General features: G+C 44.0%; 1 protein-coding gene across 1 annotated transcript in view; it reads right to left on the minus strand.

Moving 5' to 3' along the window:
• Window positions 1-288: 288 nt before the first annotated feature.
• The window catches only part of LOC143989931 (uncharacterized), a 93155-nt gene continuing 75890 nt past the window's right edge, over window positions 289-17553 (minus strand). Inside the window, exon 9 of the mRNA XM_077490202.1 lies at window positions 289-1541. Coding sequence (XP_077346328.1) covers window positions 592-1541 — 950 coding nt within the window. The 3' untranslated portion in view covers window positions 289-591. The remainder of the gene's footprint in view (window positions 1542-17553) is intronic.

Here is a 17553-nt window from a genome sequence, read left to right on the forward strand (position 1 = left end):
TATTCTAAGCATAAAAATAGTGATTCTCATTTTAGCGAAAATCTTGCAGCTCTAATTTCTGTTTTATCTTACTTGTCTGGGGAAATAAGTTGCTTCCAACTGCTGGGGCTTATTTGTGTATATAACACTTTAGGGGAATTGTCCTGAGCACTGAATATATATATATATATATATATATATATATATTCATGATGGCCAGATGAATGCTTGTAACATTTGTTCAAAAAATATTTAAAAAATAGACCTCTAAGTGTCTGAAATCTTACACCACAAAATGTACTCAGCCAATGAAAGATAATGACTCCATTTTTATTTTTGTACTGCTATCAATGGCCAACACAGTACAACACTTCATCCATGTCTTTGGTGATCTCTGATCTCCTTATGAACTGTTTCTTACATGATGAAGATCAGCCATGGAGTATATCTGAGGTGTATATCAGGGTGTGCTTCTTCCCCACATGAGAGCTGTGATGTCCAGCAACATTCATATACAAGACATTTCCCACACTCAAGGAACTAATACACCTCGAGGGTTGTGTGGGATCCCTGATGTACAGGAAGACAGGACTTCAGTGAGGAACAATTCCTTCACTCAGGACAGGAATACGGCTTCTCCCCCGTGCAAGATCTCTGATGTGTGTAAAGATGGGACTTGCTTGAAAAAAATTTCCCGCACTCAGGGCAGGAATATAATTTCTCTCTGGTGTGAGATCTCTGATGTTTGTAAAGATGGGGCATCTGTGAAAAACATTTCCCACACTCAGAACAGGAATACGGCTTCTCCCCTGTGTGAGATCTCTGATGTTTGTAAAGATTAGACTTGTTTGAAAAAGATCTCCCACATTCAGGGCAGGAATATGGTTTCTCCCCCGTGTGCAATCTCTGATGACTGTGAAGACTGGACATATCTGAAAAACATTTCCCGCACTCAGAACAGGAATATGGCTTGTTTCCCGTATGAGATCTCTGATGTCTGTAAAGATGGGACTTGCTTGAATAACATTTCCCACACGTAAGACATACATACTGCTTCTCTCCGGTGTGAGATCTCTGATGTTTGTAAAGGTTGGACTTCTGTGAAAAACATTTCCCACACTCAGAACAGGAATACGGCTTCTCCCCTGTGTGAGATCTCTGATGTTTGCAAAGATTGGACTTGTTTGAAAAAGATCTCCCACACTCATGGCAGGTATATGGCTTCTCCCCCGTATGAGATCTCTGATGTCTGTGAAGACCAGACATATCTGAAAAACATTTCTCGCACTCAGGACAGGAAAACGGCTTCTCACCCGTGTGCGATCTCTGATGTGTAACAAGTTGTGATTTTAGCAAAAAATATTTCCCGCACTCAACACAGGAAAACAGCTTTTCCCCCGTGTGAGACCTCTGATGTATGGAAAGATTGCACTTCTGTGAAAAACATTTCCCGCACTCAGGACAGGAATACGGCTTCTCACCAGTGTGGGATCTTTTATGCATATTAAGATGGGATTTATAACGGAAACACTTCCCGCACTCAGTACAGGAAAACCTCTCATCTGTTGGAAGGACGGCCCCGTCCCGCACAGTCTGAGGTTCCTCAGGATAAGAGGAATACGATGATCCATCTACACTGTGTGGTGCCGGATGGACATTTGAGGTAGTCGGGTTTTCTCCTGGACTATACTGTGTGATGTCCTCATCTTCTACTTTACAGTCTGGAGACAACGTGAGACAATCCTCTGAGGTTTTCCTCATCTCCCGTCCATCTACTAAAATAGAAATACAAAGATTATTACTAGACATGAGCTGATTGGTTCCCCTAAACCAGGACTCCGCCCACATCAGGCAGCTTTGTCTCTGAGGATCTTACAATTCCCCCCTCAAGGTAACTAGTAAATGGGTCCTCTGTAGGGCGGCAACTATTGATTATTTTCATAACTGATTAGTTGGCCGATTATTGTTTTGTCTAATTGGATAAAAACATTGAAAAATGGTTGGTGTATAATTTAGTTTTTTAAATTATTTAATCTTTATTTCATTTTTCTTCTTCCATACAAATCATCATAATACCATACAACATAAAAAAGAAGAAATATAACAAGTATTACAAACACATTCTCTTTCAGTACTTTCTTATCTTCTTTATCCCATGTTTCCTTGCATATCAACCTCCTTTATCCCTCCACCCACCACCCCTTCTCTCCCCTCCCTAGGACCCTCACTCCTCTTTAGCTTATTATTCTACTGCAATCTTAATTCCATTCTTTTCAGTTATAACTTTAAATAACTTATTCACAATATAGTTTTAGGTCTACCTGATTTACTTTATATTTACTCCTACCCATCTCCTACTCCTTCCTAGTCAGATAGTGTACCCCATTTCATTCACCCATGGTCTACATATTTTCTCGAAATTCTCTAAGATTTCCCCTTTGTATGTATACCGTTTTCTCCTTCCATACTAGTTCACTAAAAACTTGAGTCCATTCGCTCACTAGTGGGGCTTTCTCTGACTGCTATTTCTGCGCAATAAGTTTTTGTTTCGTGCTTGAAATAGGCAGCGTATAACTGCCATTGTAATACTCTTCTGTTCTCCCAGAACCTTCCTATATCCTAACACACAAAGTTTAGGGTCCATTTCCAACGTCGTCCCAAAGATTTTATTTATAATTTCAACAAATTCCCCTCCCAATAGCGAAACAACTTTGGGCATCTCCATACCATATGTACAAGGTCCCCATACCCTTGGCATCTAAGCCCTTGTACACACGGTCGGAAATTCCGATGGAAAATGTCCGATCGGACCGTGTGTGGGCTCCATCGGACTGGTTCCGTCGGAATATCCGACCAACAAAGTTTTAGAGCTGGGCTGTAAAATTTTCCGACAACATGATCCGATCTTTTGTAGAGAATTCCGATCGGACAAAGTGCCACGCATGCTCAGATCAAATTCCTAGACCAAAGCTATTGGCTACTAGCCTGAATGTAGGCCCGTCGTAACGAAATAACGTCATCACGCTCTGAACAATCGGATTTTCCGACAACTTTGTCCGAACGTGTGTATGCAACACCAGTTTCAGACAAAATCCGTCTGACAAAATCCGATGGATTTGGTTGTCCGAATGTCCGGCCGTGTGTACAAGGGCTAAGGCAGCTGGCATCAGCTCTCCTTCCAAACAGGAACAATCTTTTGGGAGTATAGTAAGCCCTATATATCAACATCATATGTGATATTTTTTGTGAGGGAGAGACCGATATCATTGGCCCTAGCTCCATTATTCTCCTCCACTGCTCATCTGAAATCTCCCCTATATCCTCTTCCCATCTCCTATTTTGATTAGGGGGGTCAAGGACCTTATTGGAGCTATTACATATCTGATCATATATCACAGATATAAACTCTCTAGTTTTATCTGTTTTAAATATCTTCTGAAGTAAAAGGGTTTTGTCCCACTCTGGTATATGTGGTCCAAACTGAGCTGCCAGGGCATGTCTCAACTGTAGGTATCTGTAGAATGATTGTTGTGGTATATCATATTCCTTTTTTAAGTCTGAAAATGTTTTTAGAATTCTTCCATCATACAGATGGATCAGCCTGGTTATGCCCTGCCTTTCCCATGCTTTAATCCTCCCTATTAATAATAATTCCTGTAGGTTTTTATTATCCCAAAGGGGTGTATATTCTGATAGCCCTGTATATCCAATCAGTGTTTTTACTGTTTTCCATACCTTACCCAATATACTTATTATGGGGTTTTTATACTGAAAAGAGTCTGCGTCTAATACATTAACCAATGTTTTCTGTAGGGCTTCTGTCATCATTATCCTGCTGCTTGGGTTTCCCCCATCGCATCCCCTGAGTCGCAGCCCACCAGATGCTGCAGCTGCGCTGCCAAATAGTAATTCCTAGGATGGAGTACCGCCAGGCCCCCTCTCTCCATTGGTAATTGTAATGTCTGAAGCCGGATCCTCGCCTGACCCTTTTTCCAGATCAGCTCCCGGAAAAGTTTCAAATTTTTTAAACCATTTTTTACATATTCATACCGGAGCATTGTGTAGAGCATATAGCAGTTGTGGCATCCATATCATCTTAATCAAACTGCATTGGCCCGCTACCGATAAGGGGAGCCGGCTCCAGACATCACACTTTCATTTAAATTTATTCAATAATGGTATTATATTTATGTTGATATACTGGTTGGGATCTATTGTTAAATATATACCAAGATATTTCATTGTATCTACCACCTCCATTTGGGGTACCACCAACGCAGCATCTAGAGGAACCCTTTTATCTTGGGGTTTGACCTAACTGCAGTCGCCAATAGCTCCATTGCGAGTGCAAAAAGCAAGGGGGACAATGGACACCCTTGCCTTGTCCCTCTGCTCATTTCTATCTTTTCAGAGTGTTCATTGTTAACTCTTACTTTTGCACTAGGGGCTTTATACATCATTTTAATCCAGCCAATAAAAGAAGGGCCAAACCCGAATTTGTCCAGAACGCACCATAAGTACTCCCGCTCTAGGCTATCAAAAGCTTTGGTTACATCCAGGGACAGAATAGCTCTTGACCCCTTATTTTCCAATGGCGTCTGGATATTCAGAAATGCCCTTCTGATATTCATGCTGGTGGATCTTCCTGAGATAAATCCTGTTTGATCTGGGTGTACAAGTTCTGTGATAATTTAGTTAATATTCTTGAATATCTATATGCAGCGGTGAATATAAATATCCAGATATATAGTTGGATATTTAATCCACTCTGAGAATAACAGACAGATGTATTATTAGAGGGAGAATCTGCTACATATCAGAATCAGATCAAAATGATTAAAATATAAAAAAGAAGTAAAACCATTGTCATAGACAGGTAGGTGGGTACAAGCTCCTTGTACCTGATGTCACTTACGCTGGCCATACACAAACTTATATTTCTTAAAAAATTGAAGTTTTAAGAACTTTCATCCAATTTTCTGACCATTAGTCAGGTCAAATCGGCATTCATTTCTGACCACAAAGATGAGAAATTTCAAAGGAGCAGAACAGAAAACTTTTCTCCATCGAACAAATTTGCACATACTGTATGTGGTTTTTGCTCAGAAGTTACATTCATTTTAAAATGTAATGTTAAATGAAAGTGGAATTTTCTAACTACACTCATCCATTCAGTGAATGTACAACTAATTTTCAAATATTTGTGGGAATGTTCTCGTCCAAAAATGGATCCGTGTATGGCCAGCATAGGACATTTAGAAGCAGCAGCATGATTTTTTTTAATTATCTGTTATGATGGTGTTAAAAAAAATAGTCCTTCATATTACAAAAACAGCAGATAATCACTACTATAAGGGATTCATTTATACTGTGAAATAGTGAAAGTAATATATCTTATATATAATAATAAATATACCCAGAAGTAGGCTATATGGGAATTTTACCTGAGAGTCACACATGAAGATATATGGAGGTTATATATTAAAGTAATACTGAAAGTTGAGACTTTTTTTTCATGGATATAATAATTTTATATATAATGCACAACACTAGTAAACTTTACTATGTAATAGTAATGCCTTCTATTACCTCCAGTCTATCAGCCTCCACCTTCTCTGGGGTCAGATGTTGATCTTCCATGCACAGAGCCCTTAAAGTAGTTGTAAATGTTGGATTTCTTTTTTAAAACAAACTTTCATACTTACCTGCTCTGTGTAATGGTTTTGCACAGAGCAGCCCTGATTCCCCTCTTCTGGACTCCTCCCGCCTTCAGAGTGTTCCTATAGGAAGCCGCAAAGTATAGTATAGAGTTCCCCTATAGGAAGGTACAAAGTATAGTATAGAGTTCCCCTATAGGAAGGTAAAAAAACTTTTGTCTTTAGAATCACTTGCTTCCTTCTCTTGTCCAGGACTACATGTCCCATGCGGCATCGCTCCTCATGCATTCAAGTTCTCAGGCATTTACTGACATGTATGGATGGTGTAATGAGCTGTATTCTCTTATTTGTAAAGAAATAATGCATTATGTATGCATGCCAATTAATCGACTGACCAACTAATGAATTAGGAAAATAGTTGACAACTATTTTCATTAAATAGTGCTGTGCTCCAAATCAAATAATTAGATATAAAATGTCCAGCTGGTAGGAAATGTGTGTAACAAAAGAGAATACATATTATGTTTATATATAGCAGTGGGTAGAGGGGAGAGAGCAGAAGCCAGGACTATGTAATGTACAACATATTGTATAAGATACAACAGATAGGATTATATAGTATCAGAATGATGCAATGTACAACACAGAGTATATAGTGCAGGGGTCAGGAGTATGTAATGTACAAAATAAATTATACAGTGTAATGGTCGGGACTTATAATATTGGTATTCAGTGGGTGATTAATCTTTACATGAGACAAGTTGCAGAGGTCCCACACCACTGCCTTTCATCGCCTGAGACTGCGCTCAGTGAAGGATTGTACTTAGTGTTAATGACCCACCTGTACTGATCTCTGTAGGAGTGTCCTCCTCTATAAATGTCCCCCTTATTCCATCCTCCTCCATAGACTGCTGATCATCACCCACATACGTCTCTTCTTCTTCTGTTTTAACTTCAAATTCTATATCAATTGGATCTCCACTCTAAATAAAAGAAAATGAGAGAGAATATCATCTGTAAGATATAAGATTTATTATTGTGACATCACATAAAAAAAAATAAAAGTAAGTTCCGTCCCACCTACCTTGTAACAGTGAGGGATGGTGTGATCTTCCTGTGTGGAATCCCGGGAATACAGAGGACGGGGACATCTCTCTGGTGGGTTCCTGGTATTAGGTGGCTCCCTCATATCCTTGTGTCCTTCTGAAAACTCCTCCATCACTCCATACTCCTCATCCTCCTCTTTATACTCTTCTTTAACAACAATATTATCATCCCTGAGGTTTCCAATCTGAATATATAATAAAATATTCATTGTAACAAATATGCTGTGTATAAATCAGAACAACCAATAATTGTCAATTATCTACCTGATGATGGTGAGGGATGGTGTGATCTTCCTGTGTGGAATCCTGGGAATACAGAGGACGGAGACATCTCTCTGGTGGGTTTGGATAGCTGGATGACGCCACCATGGTGTCCTGGCACAAATATTTGTGTTCTTTTAGAAACTCTGACTCCTCCATCACCCCATCCTCATCACCCTCCTCTTTTATCTCTTCTTTAACTTTAGAATCTCTCAGGTTTCCACTCTGAATATATATTAAAAATGACATCAATTGTAACAATGCAGATAATGTGCAGATCCTAATGATAATATCAGTGATTGTTCCTCATCTACCTGATGATGGTGGGGGATGGTGTGATCTTCCTGTGTGGAATCCCGGGAATACAGAGGACGGGGACATCTCTCTGGTGGGTTCCCATTACTGGATCCATCTGTAGGAAACACACACACTGACTGAATACATTGTTTCTATGCGTTTATCAGATGATGGGAAATCTAGGTGGAGCCTCTGTACTGCTCTCTCCTTTACAATAAAGTCTCCTCTTACCCGGTGATGTGAGGGGCGGCTGATTGTCCATCATGACGTCCTTGTAGAGATCCTTGCATCCTTCTAAATACTCCCACTCCTCCATGGAGAAATAGACAGTGACATCCTGACACCTTATAGGAACCTGACACACACAATGATACAGTCACCATCCAGACACATCCCTTGTCTGTTACTGGATAATGTCCCAGAATTCCCAGCACCGCTCACCTCTCCTCCATGATCTCTCTGGTGACTTCTACAATCTTCTATTTATATCTCTATTCTATCAGGGAGGGAGGTGGAGGCAATGTATTGGTCATATGATCTCCAGACTTCACAGGAGGAAAACTCTAAATCTGAACACAAATAATAGAATCAAATGATTTTCCCAGAACCTCACGTCACTATTCAAGTCTCCATTTTATTAAAGCCCCACTGGGCCCCCACACTATGCAGGTTAAATGCTTGTAGCATGTATTTTGATATCATTACATACAACGCAGGACCAACAGTCCCACTTTGCTTGTGAGAATGCCAAGGATCCACCCACATCCTAAGAGCATAAGGAAAAAAAAAGCCAAATGGAGGGATATTGGGAGGAGAATCTTTGAGGTCAGTGTGATGTCATAAGACATATAGACTCTGGATGGAGGGACATTTGGTTGGGGAGATTTGAGGGGCCCTCTATATGACGCTCCGATGGAAACCAAATCATTGTTCCTGAGTGTGTCCCACCTCTCCTAAACTGAAGAGTGAACTTTGAACTTTACCATACAGAAATCTGTCAGGAATGTGTGAAAGTAAGCTCTCATGTGATCAGGTGACATGCGGAGGAATGGAGTGTAAATACCAGATTATTTTCTCCAGAGCTCCTAATGGTGGGGATGGATTTTGCAGAGTGCTGGATAATGAAGGAGATGAGGGGGGAGGGAGGAAGTCACTTAAGGCGGGGCTTGACAATTTTGCTTTGAGTTATCAGCGCCTGGCGCAAAAGTAATTTGCGCGTAATTTGTGGGGTGCAGAACACAGGACTTGAGGTGCAGGAGGTGGATGCATGTAATGTGGTGCAGGGTGCAGAAGACAGGACATGGAATGCAGGGTACCCGAGAAGGGTGTGCAGAATGCAGGACATAGGGTGAAGAACTTAAGACATAGGGTACAGGATACTGGAGAAGAGTGTGCAGGTCACCGCAGGACATGGGATGCAGAAGGGAGCAGAATGCAGGACATTGGGTGCAGTGGAAGGGTACAGGGTGCAGAATGCAGGACATGGGATACAGGGTACCGGAGAAGGTTGCAGGACATGGGGTACAGGATATGGGGTTTGGGGTGCAAAACATGGGGTGCAGAGTGTAAAACACAAGACATGGAGTGCAGGGTGAAGGTCACCGCAGGACATGGGGTACAGGAGAAGGGTGGCAGGACATGGGCACAGAACGCAGGACATGATGTGCTTGGTGCAAAATGCAGGACACGTGGTGCAGAACAGGTCAGGTTATTGCAGGAGATGGGGGTGCAGCACATGGGGTTCAGGGCACAAAATGCAGGACATGGGGTGTGGGGTGGAGAACATGGGGTGCAGAACACAAGACAAGGGTGCAGAGTGTAGGACAGTGATACAATCCCCACTCCCCTGTGTCGTCCTGCACATCTCCCCCAGCATTGTGTGAGAGCAGAGTGGATGGAGAGGACATCTTGTGTACATAAAGCAGCATGTCCCTCCCTGGCTGGTCTCTTAGCTGGCTGCTTTGCAGGCTTGTCCTGGTTCCTCCTGTAAGGACCCTGTAGTCCTGTTTCTCAGCACCTTGTGGGGATCTTTGTGGCAGTGCCGAGGTGGCGCCATGTTGGAGATTAGGTCCCGCTCCTTCCTCTCTGTTCTGCCGAAAGGCTCTGCAGGGACACAGGCAGCTGTGGGTGGAAGCAGAAGCCGATGGTGACAGTAATGCAGCTGCAGAAAGGAGAAAGATGGGAAGCGGGAGCTCAGTGAGATGAGTCCTCTCATGCCGCTGTCCTGTCCAGTCCACCCCTGACTTCACAGGTCGGTGCCTCCTCCGCTCCCCTCACCCTCCTGCCTGGCCCTGCTCCGAGCCACATTCCTGTCTGAATAATGTGTCCGGATTTCAGGCAGAAACATTATTCAGACCAACAGTGAGAATGGGCTGACAAGAGCCCAGGGGCCAGGATGCCATTTCTAGTCACCATGGTGACCTGGGATTTGTTGGGCCCTGACTAATGGTGACCATAGATACATGGAAATTCAGCTAGTTCAGCAGGGATCGGTCACATTTCCATCCATGTGTGTTCACTGACGGATAAAAGTCACTCCATCAGCGGCTGCAGCCAATAGCTTCATCACTGATCTGTGATCAGAATACAATAGTGCAGCGGGGAGGATTCCCCCACCCCTCTCCGATGTGTGGATGGGGGAATCCGTTCAATTGTTTCCTTGCATCCCATTGGCTGAATGGTAAAACTGAACCATGTATGGCCAGCTTTGGAAGGAAGATATATTTATCATTAGTGATGGGCTCGGGTTTGTTGGAAAGCCCCAGGAAGCCGACACTGCACAGCGCTAATCACAGGCAGTGAGACATTCCCCGATCTGTGCATCTGGAGACCAGGAAATGTCTCACCGCTTGTGATTAGCGCTGCACAGCGTCGGCTTCCTGGCGGGATCAGGAATGTGGGGTTTCCAACACACCGGAGCTCATCACTATTCATCTTTAGGGATGAGCTTGCATGCTCCATGTGCAGAGCCCGGCAGGAAGTCGGAGCAGCGCTAATCACAGGCAGTGAGACATTGTCTGATCTCTGCAGCAGCGCATCAGGGCAATTTCTCACTGGCTGTGATTAGCACAGCGCCGCACCAACTTCCTGACGGGCTCTGCATGTGGAGTATGTGAACACGCCGGAGCTCATCCTCATTCATCGTCAAATGATGTTGAAGGGGTTAATCTAGGTTTCCACACTATATATGTGTGTGTGTGTGTGTGTGTATCATCATCTGCTGGAGATAAAAGACATCACAGTGACTATGGAGGAAGAGGACAGACATGACGGGGGGTTACTGGGTGTAAATAGAAAATAAGATCTTATTACCTCCTCTGCTGCCACTTCCAGCAACGTCTTCTCTCTACTTCCTCCCGACTCACCTCTCACCTGGAACTTCCTGTCTGTACCTGACATCACTTCCTGTCTGTACCTGACATCACTTCCTGTCTTCCGAGAGTGGCGCTCCACATTTTCAACGTTTCCGGTCACATCTGCATTTTCTGATGGTAGCTGGCTGCAGAATCCCAAAACGTGATATATTTTCGACACCCTAGAGCAGTGATGGCGACCCTTGGCACTCCTTATGTTTTGGAACTACATTTACCATGATGCTCATGCACTCTACAGTGTAGTGGAGCATCATGGGAAATGTAGTTCCAAAACATCTGGAGTGCCAAGGTTCGCCATCACTGCCCTAGAGAATGAAATAGTGGTAGTTCCAATATTTTATGTCACACAATATTACCTCAAAGGAACTTTTTGCTAAAATATAAAAGCCGAGGTTGCACCGAGTAAATAGATACCCAACAGGTCACACCTTAAAATTTGTGTTTGCCCGTTAAATGGTGACAAACTTCAATAGTACCCTATATTTTCTATAGGTGACTCTTTAAAAGCCCCCAATAAGTCATCAGTTTAGTGTTATTACATTCCAGTGTGTGCGGCAATATGTAACAAGTGTATCACAATACATTTTTCAAGTGCCCACGACGCTTGTGCTTACATTCATACATGTGTATATGTGGGGGTGGGGGGGCCTCAAAAAAAATTGGGGGGGATTTTATTTGCTTGGGCGTAACTTTTTTGTTTAACAACTTCACCTCCGGAAGATTTAGATAAAATGTAAGTCTTTTTCCCCCACAAATATATTATTTTTTTTGGTGGTATTTGAGTAGCGCTTGGCAACTAAATGTGAATGTGACCAGAAACAACAAAAGTGCAGAAAAAAATGTCAGAAAAAATGTGAAACCGAATACACAAATACTGTGTAAAAAAATTTTTATAAACTGAAGTTTCCAATAAATTAATATAAAAAACAAATTGTGGATTTAAATGTCCATATATAAATACAAAAATATAAGTAATGTCCAGTGTATATATAAAAGTAACTATAGAAATAACTGAAACTTGATTGTTCAATGAAATTGTACTTGACCATGTGGACCCGTCACCTCTAAACGCCACTAATAGATGGAGGCTTACCAGATCCCCAGTGACCCCCCTGTTAGGGGAGGTCAAACTGCACGAATTCGATCACAGATCACATAGACGTCCCGATACCCAGATGCCGGAGATTATCCCGATCTTTCGGATGTCCCATAATCTTCAGATTCGCACGGTTGCTCTCAGCACGCCTCCAAACAACGTATCACCATAAAAAAATAGAATAAAAAAAATGTGCCAAATCGTGTGATATGGTTTCAACAAAATTTATTTAAGCCGAATACTCAAGCGCTTAAAACGACTCCACCGAGTCATAAGAAAAAAAGTACAAGTACCGTTTTAAAATGAACAGAAATGCTAGCAAAGATGAACAAAAAATAAAAAACTCATCAACGTGAGTTTGTATTGTGATCACAAATGCACAATGGGTGTAAGCGTGGCTACCCTAATTTTTTTTCACAATATTTTTTTCACAGTATTTGTGTATTCGGTTTCACATTTTTTCAGAAATTTTTTTTCTGCACTTTTGTTGTTTCTGGTCACATTCACATTTAGTGGCCAAGCGCTGCACTTTTTTTCTTTTATTTTCTTTGTGCCCAGTATCCTGGTTATGGTGTTCAGCTGATGATTTTTTTATTATTTTCTTACTAAGCGCAGATTTTTTCTATTTTTCTCGTGGTATTTGATTACCTCTGCGGTTTTTATTTTTTGCGCTATGAACAAAAAAAAGAGCGACAATTTTGAAAAATTGTTTTCCTGAAAGGCTCCATGGCAGCATACGTGTGGGTAGCCCCGCCTCCACGATTACCCAATAGGACCCAACTCCCATAAGTCTTTGCTCCCGGCTACTATCAGTGTTCCTTTTTTGTCCTCCCCAGTAGGACCAGATGGTTTCTTTCCTGGAAACAAAACTTCACGACGATCGATTGGCTGATTGACTGAGAATTTTTCCTCCGATAGGCCCTGACTGTTAAGCAGGGTATGGAGTGTATTTGCAGAGTAGCGCTGAAGAAAGGATTTCCTACCTGAGTGCGCACGGTCTGTATCCCGTTGCTATGGGTGACCATTATCTGCTTGGAGGTGCGGCGTGTGTGTCCCAGTCCGTTCGGCCAGGTGATCGTTGGTGGAGTGGTGAGCCTTTTTGTCTATCCATGGCAGCATTGTATTTGTGTGTATTTCTCCTCTTGTTTGTCTAGCGGTCTCCTCCATGCTGTTTGCGTTCGCTTCCGCGTTCCAGCAAACCTCTCTCCTACTTCCGGGTTATGCAGGCGTTCTGCGCATGTGCGAACCCGGTGTGAGACCGAGGCTTGGTTCCCGCGCATGCGCGCGAGCGCCTCGCGTCTGACGTCGGCGATGACGTCACGGGCGCCAAATTTAAAAGGCTTTGGAAGCTGTCAGAACCCTGGGAATGTTTGCAGTGGTCGCAGCGACTTCCCGGGGCTGTCAGTGCGGCGGTTTAAGGTAAGAGCATGTCCCTTAGGCTGGGGAAATGCTTATTTAAAAAAAAAAAAAATTTTTTTTTTTTTTCTCTTTGGTTGCAGTGTTTCTTAATCTGTGGGTTTATTTTGGAATATGGACGCCTTACTGCCTCCTAGTGGCCAGCCCGCTCATGTTAGGTAGGTTGCTAGTATTCATGTTTTTTATATAATGGAGAGAGTTTTTTGGCATAGGTAGGATTGACTGTGTATCTTTTTCTCTCTCTGTCTGTTTTATCTTTACAGCCCTTCTGGGTCTGATCCACAGCCTAACACCTCTAGACGCAGTGGATCATCAAGATCACACCGCCATAAATCCTCCTCAAGATCTAGCCAGCATAGGTCAAGGTCTGAACAGCGTGATAAGAATTTTTCTCACCCCCCTGCTGCTCACTCCAGCAAGCATACGGAAAAATCATGCTGGGGGTGCAGGATGCCTGTTCCATCAGACAAATCCTTATGCGATCATTGCTTCTCCAAAGCTGCAGATGAAAGGGATGATGCAGACCAGCGTTTGGAGTCAATAGTAAGACGGGTTGTGAAGGAGTCTCTGCAGGAGAGGGACGCTCTACAGCTGTGTGAATCCCCGTCAGAATTATTGGCTCCTCCAACTGGAGAGAACCTATTGCAGGAGACATGGGAATCCTCTCAACCAAGTCGCCTATCTGCTCCCATCTCAGACAGTGAATCTGACTGTGAGGATCCTGGTTTAGGATTTGACTATGGACTGGTGCCTTCATTGGTCAAAGCAGTGAGAGAGGCTCTGAAGTGGGAAGACCCTGTTACTTCCCCACCAAAGCAGAGAAAGTTCTTTAAACAGCTCAATAAGGAGCGACAATATTTTCCTTTCCTTTCAGAGTTGGGTGACATTATTACCGAGGAATGGAGCAAGATGGATAAAAAGGGTTCCATGCAGTCAAAAATCCTGAAGTTATACCCTTTTAAAGAAGAGGATGTGAAGCACCTGGAGTCAGCACCACTAGTGGATGCAGCGCTCATGCGTTTGGTGAGATATGTAACCCTACCCTTAGAGGATATGGTATCTTTTAAAGATCCTTTGGAAAGGCGGATCGATTCAGACCTTAAAAGGATATACCTGACTTCTGGAATGGCTTGCAAACCAGTGCTTGCAATGGCAGCGGTATCCAAGGCCATAGAATCCTGGGCTGATTCTGTAGAAGAATTCCTGAGGGGTATTTCTATTGAGACAGCCAAAGACTCCCCTATTCAAGAAATCAGGATGGCGTCTGCCTTTTTGGGGGAGGCATCTATTGATGTTATCCGCCTGATATCTCGGGATATGTTAGCAGCAGTCTCAGCACGCCGTGCGTTATGGCTCCGTCCATGGCTGGCGGATCCAGCATCCAAACAGGCCTGGTGCCGTATTCCTTTTGAGGGGTCATCTTTGTTTGGTAACAAGCTGGATACTGCCATATCCCGGGCTACAGGTGGGAAATCTGGGTTTCTTCCCCAGGACAGACGTCTTCAAAATCAGAAGCGTTCATTTCCTAGAAGACAAGGCCCTGATCATGCCAGGGAGGCGCGGAGCTATAGACCTGGTCGAGAATTCTCAAGGTCATGGAGATCCAGGCAGTCTTCTTTCAAAAATACCTCAAAAGGGGGTTCGTCCGGCAAGCAGGATTCCGCGAAATCCTTTTGAAGTTGGGCCCGCTCAAACTTGTCAGGTGGGGGCTCGTCTTCTCCACTTCAGGCATGTTTGGGCGGCCTCAATTCGGGATTTTTGGACAGTAAAAACAGTTTCCTCAGGTCACAAGTGGGGTTTTATCAGCACCCCAAGGCTAAGATTTATTCCCACAAATCTTCCAGAATCAAAAGAGAAGAAACAAGTCCTATTGACCTACGTGAACTCTTTACTGGATCAAGGCGCAGCCGTTCCCGTTCCAGAAGAAGAAAGTGGAGAGGGCATGTATTCCCCTCTGTTTCTGGTTCAACAGAAAAACGGCACATGGAGGCCGGTAATAGATTTGACCCATCTCAATTCCTTCATTCGCAAAGAGAAGTTCAAGATGGAATCTCTGCTTACCATCCAGCAGTCAGTGTATCTGGGGGACTGGATGATATCAGTCGACTTGAAGGACGCTTACTTCCATGTTCCCGTGGCAAAGGAGTTTCAACAGTACCTCCGCTTTGCAGTAGGCAATCAACATCTTCAATTCACATGTCTTCCCTTTGGGTTAACAACGTCCCCACGGGTCTTCTCCAAAGTGCTTTTGGCAGTTGTGGCCTTTCTCAGAGTCAAAGGTGTTCGTCTCCACCACTATCTCGACGACCTTCTTCTGCTATCCCAGAACAGAGAGCAGCTCTTGGAGCACAAAGACCTAGTCATCTCCACTCTACAGGAGTTCGGGTGGCTTCTGAACTTAGAGAAGAGTCACCTAGATCCAACTCAGTCTCTTGTTTTCCTAGGGGCGCAGTTCAACACAGTGGAAGGTACTATCGCCCTTCCAGAAGAGAAGGTTGGAGTCATACGAGACAGGATTCATGCAGCCCTTGCAGCATCCCATCTCTCGGCTCTCCAATGTTTGAGGGTGATTGGCACAATGTCATCCACCATTCCCATGGTAAAGTGGGCCCAGTGGCACACTCGTTCCTTTCAGAAGGGGTTTCTACAACAGTGGGACTTATCCAGCCAGACACAGCGCATATTCCTCACTCCAGCCATGAGGACGTCTCTTCTTTGGTGGCTGCAGGGGAAGAACCTGCGCAACCACCATTCGATCATTCCCATCTCATGGGTCACGGTTACTTCAGATGCCAGCAACCGAGGATGGGGGGCTCACTGTCTTTCGGAGGTCGCTCAGGGCAGGTGGACATTTCCATCACAAAGAGTCGTCTCCAATGTTCTGGAGCTAAGAGCGGCCTTCCAGGCGCTTCGGTCATTCCACCATCTGACAGCGAATGCCTCGGTCATGCTAAGGTTGGACAACACAACCGCGGTGGCTTACGTAAAGAAGCAAGGGGGAACTCGCAGCTGGTCCCTGTTACAGGAGATGGAGCCGATAATGAATTGGGCTCAGAAGAATTTGTCCAACCTTTCTGCAGTCTACATCCCAGGGGTGCAGAATGTTCAGGCGGACTTCCTATCGCGGGTCGAGTTGGACAACAACGAGTGGTCCCTACACAGGGAAGTATTCGATTGGCTCCTGACCTTAGGATTGTCCCTGGAAGTCGACTTGTTCGTTTCCCCGTGCAATCGGAAGCTTCCGAAATATTACTCAAGGTTCAGGGATCCTCAGGCATATGGGATAGATGCCCTCACAGAACATTGGAAGTTTCAGACAGCTTACGCCTTCCCTCCAGTTCCGGTGATCCTGCAGTTCCTTCGGAGGCTCAGGACAGAGAAGGTGGAGATTCTTGCAGTGATTCCTTTCTGGCCCAACAGACCTTGGTTCCCTCTACTGCTGCTCCTCAGTTATCAAGAGCCAGTTCCCCTGCCTCTCAGGTCGGATTTGCTATCTCAAGGCACAAGGTTACATCCATGCCCATCATGTCTGAACCTCAAGGTATGGTTTTTGAGAGGGAAAGGCTACAAGCTCTTGGTTGTCCGGAAGAGGTCATTCCAACCCTTCTCAATTCCAGACGCGGGAGTACTAATAGGGTATATGAGCGCATATGGTCCAAGTTTTCAGCCCATATGTCCTCCAGAGAAAATTCTTGCAGTTCTCCAACAATACAAGACATACTAAGCTTTCTCCAAACAGGCCTTGATTTACCTCTAGCTATCAGTTCATTGAGAGTCCAAGTGTCGGCTATTTCAGCCTTTACGGGTATTTCCTGGGCAAACCATGCACTGGTACAACAATTCTTCAAGGGAGCTACCAGGCTCAGACCCCAAAGAAAACCAAGGTTTCCTAAATGGGACCTCCCTTTAGTGCTGGATTTTCTCTCAAACCTTGGAAAGGATTCTACGGAGCCTCTGTCCATAAGGGATCTCACTGTCAAGACCATCTTCTTGGTAGCTATAACCTCAGCCAAGAGAGTTTCTGAGATTAGGAATCTAGGTTCGGAGGAACCTTTTCTGACTTTCTTTCCAGACAGGGCAGTATTGATTCCCATGTTGGGATCGAATCCCAAAGTAACCTCGGTCTTCCCACTTGTGCTTCCCACTTTCAAAAACTCAGAGAGTCAGGATGTTCATCCTCTGGACATAGGACACGCGCTTAAACAATATTTGGAAGTCACAGCTCCTTTCAGACAAACAAAATTTCTTTTTGTTCTCCCTCATGGCAAGAATAAAGGATTGCGAGCTTCGGCTAAATCTATCTCTACCTGGATCGTTCAGATCATTCAGAGGGCATACAGAGCAAAGGGCTTGGCTCCTCCTGAGGC

This window comes from Lithobates pipiens, unplaced genomic scaffold (genome assembly GCF_037356315.1).
Source record: "Lithobates pipiens isolate NorthernLeopardFrog02 unplaced genomic scaffold, aLitPip1_a1.2 Scaffold_18, whole genome shotgun sequence".
Classification (NCBI taxonomy): Eukaryota; Metazoa; Chordata; class Amphibia; order Anura; family Ranidae; genus Lithobates; species Lithobates pipiens.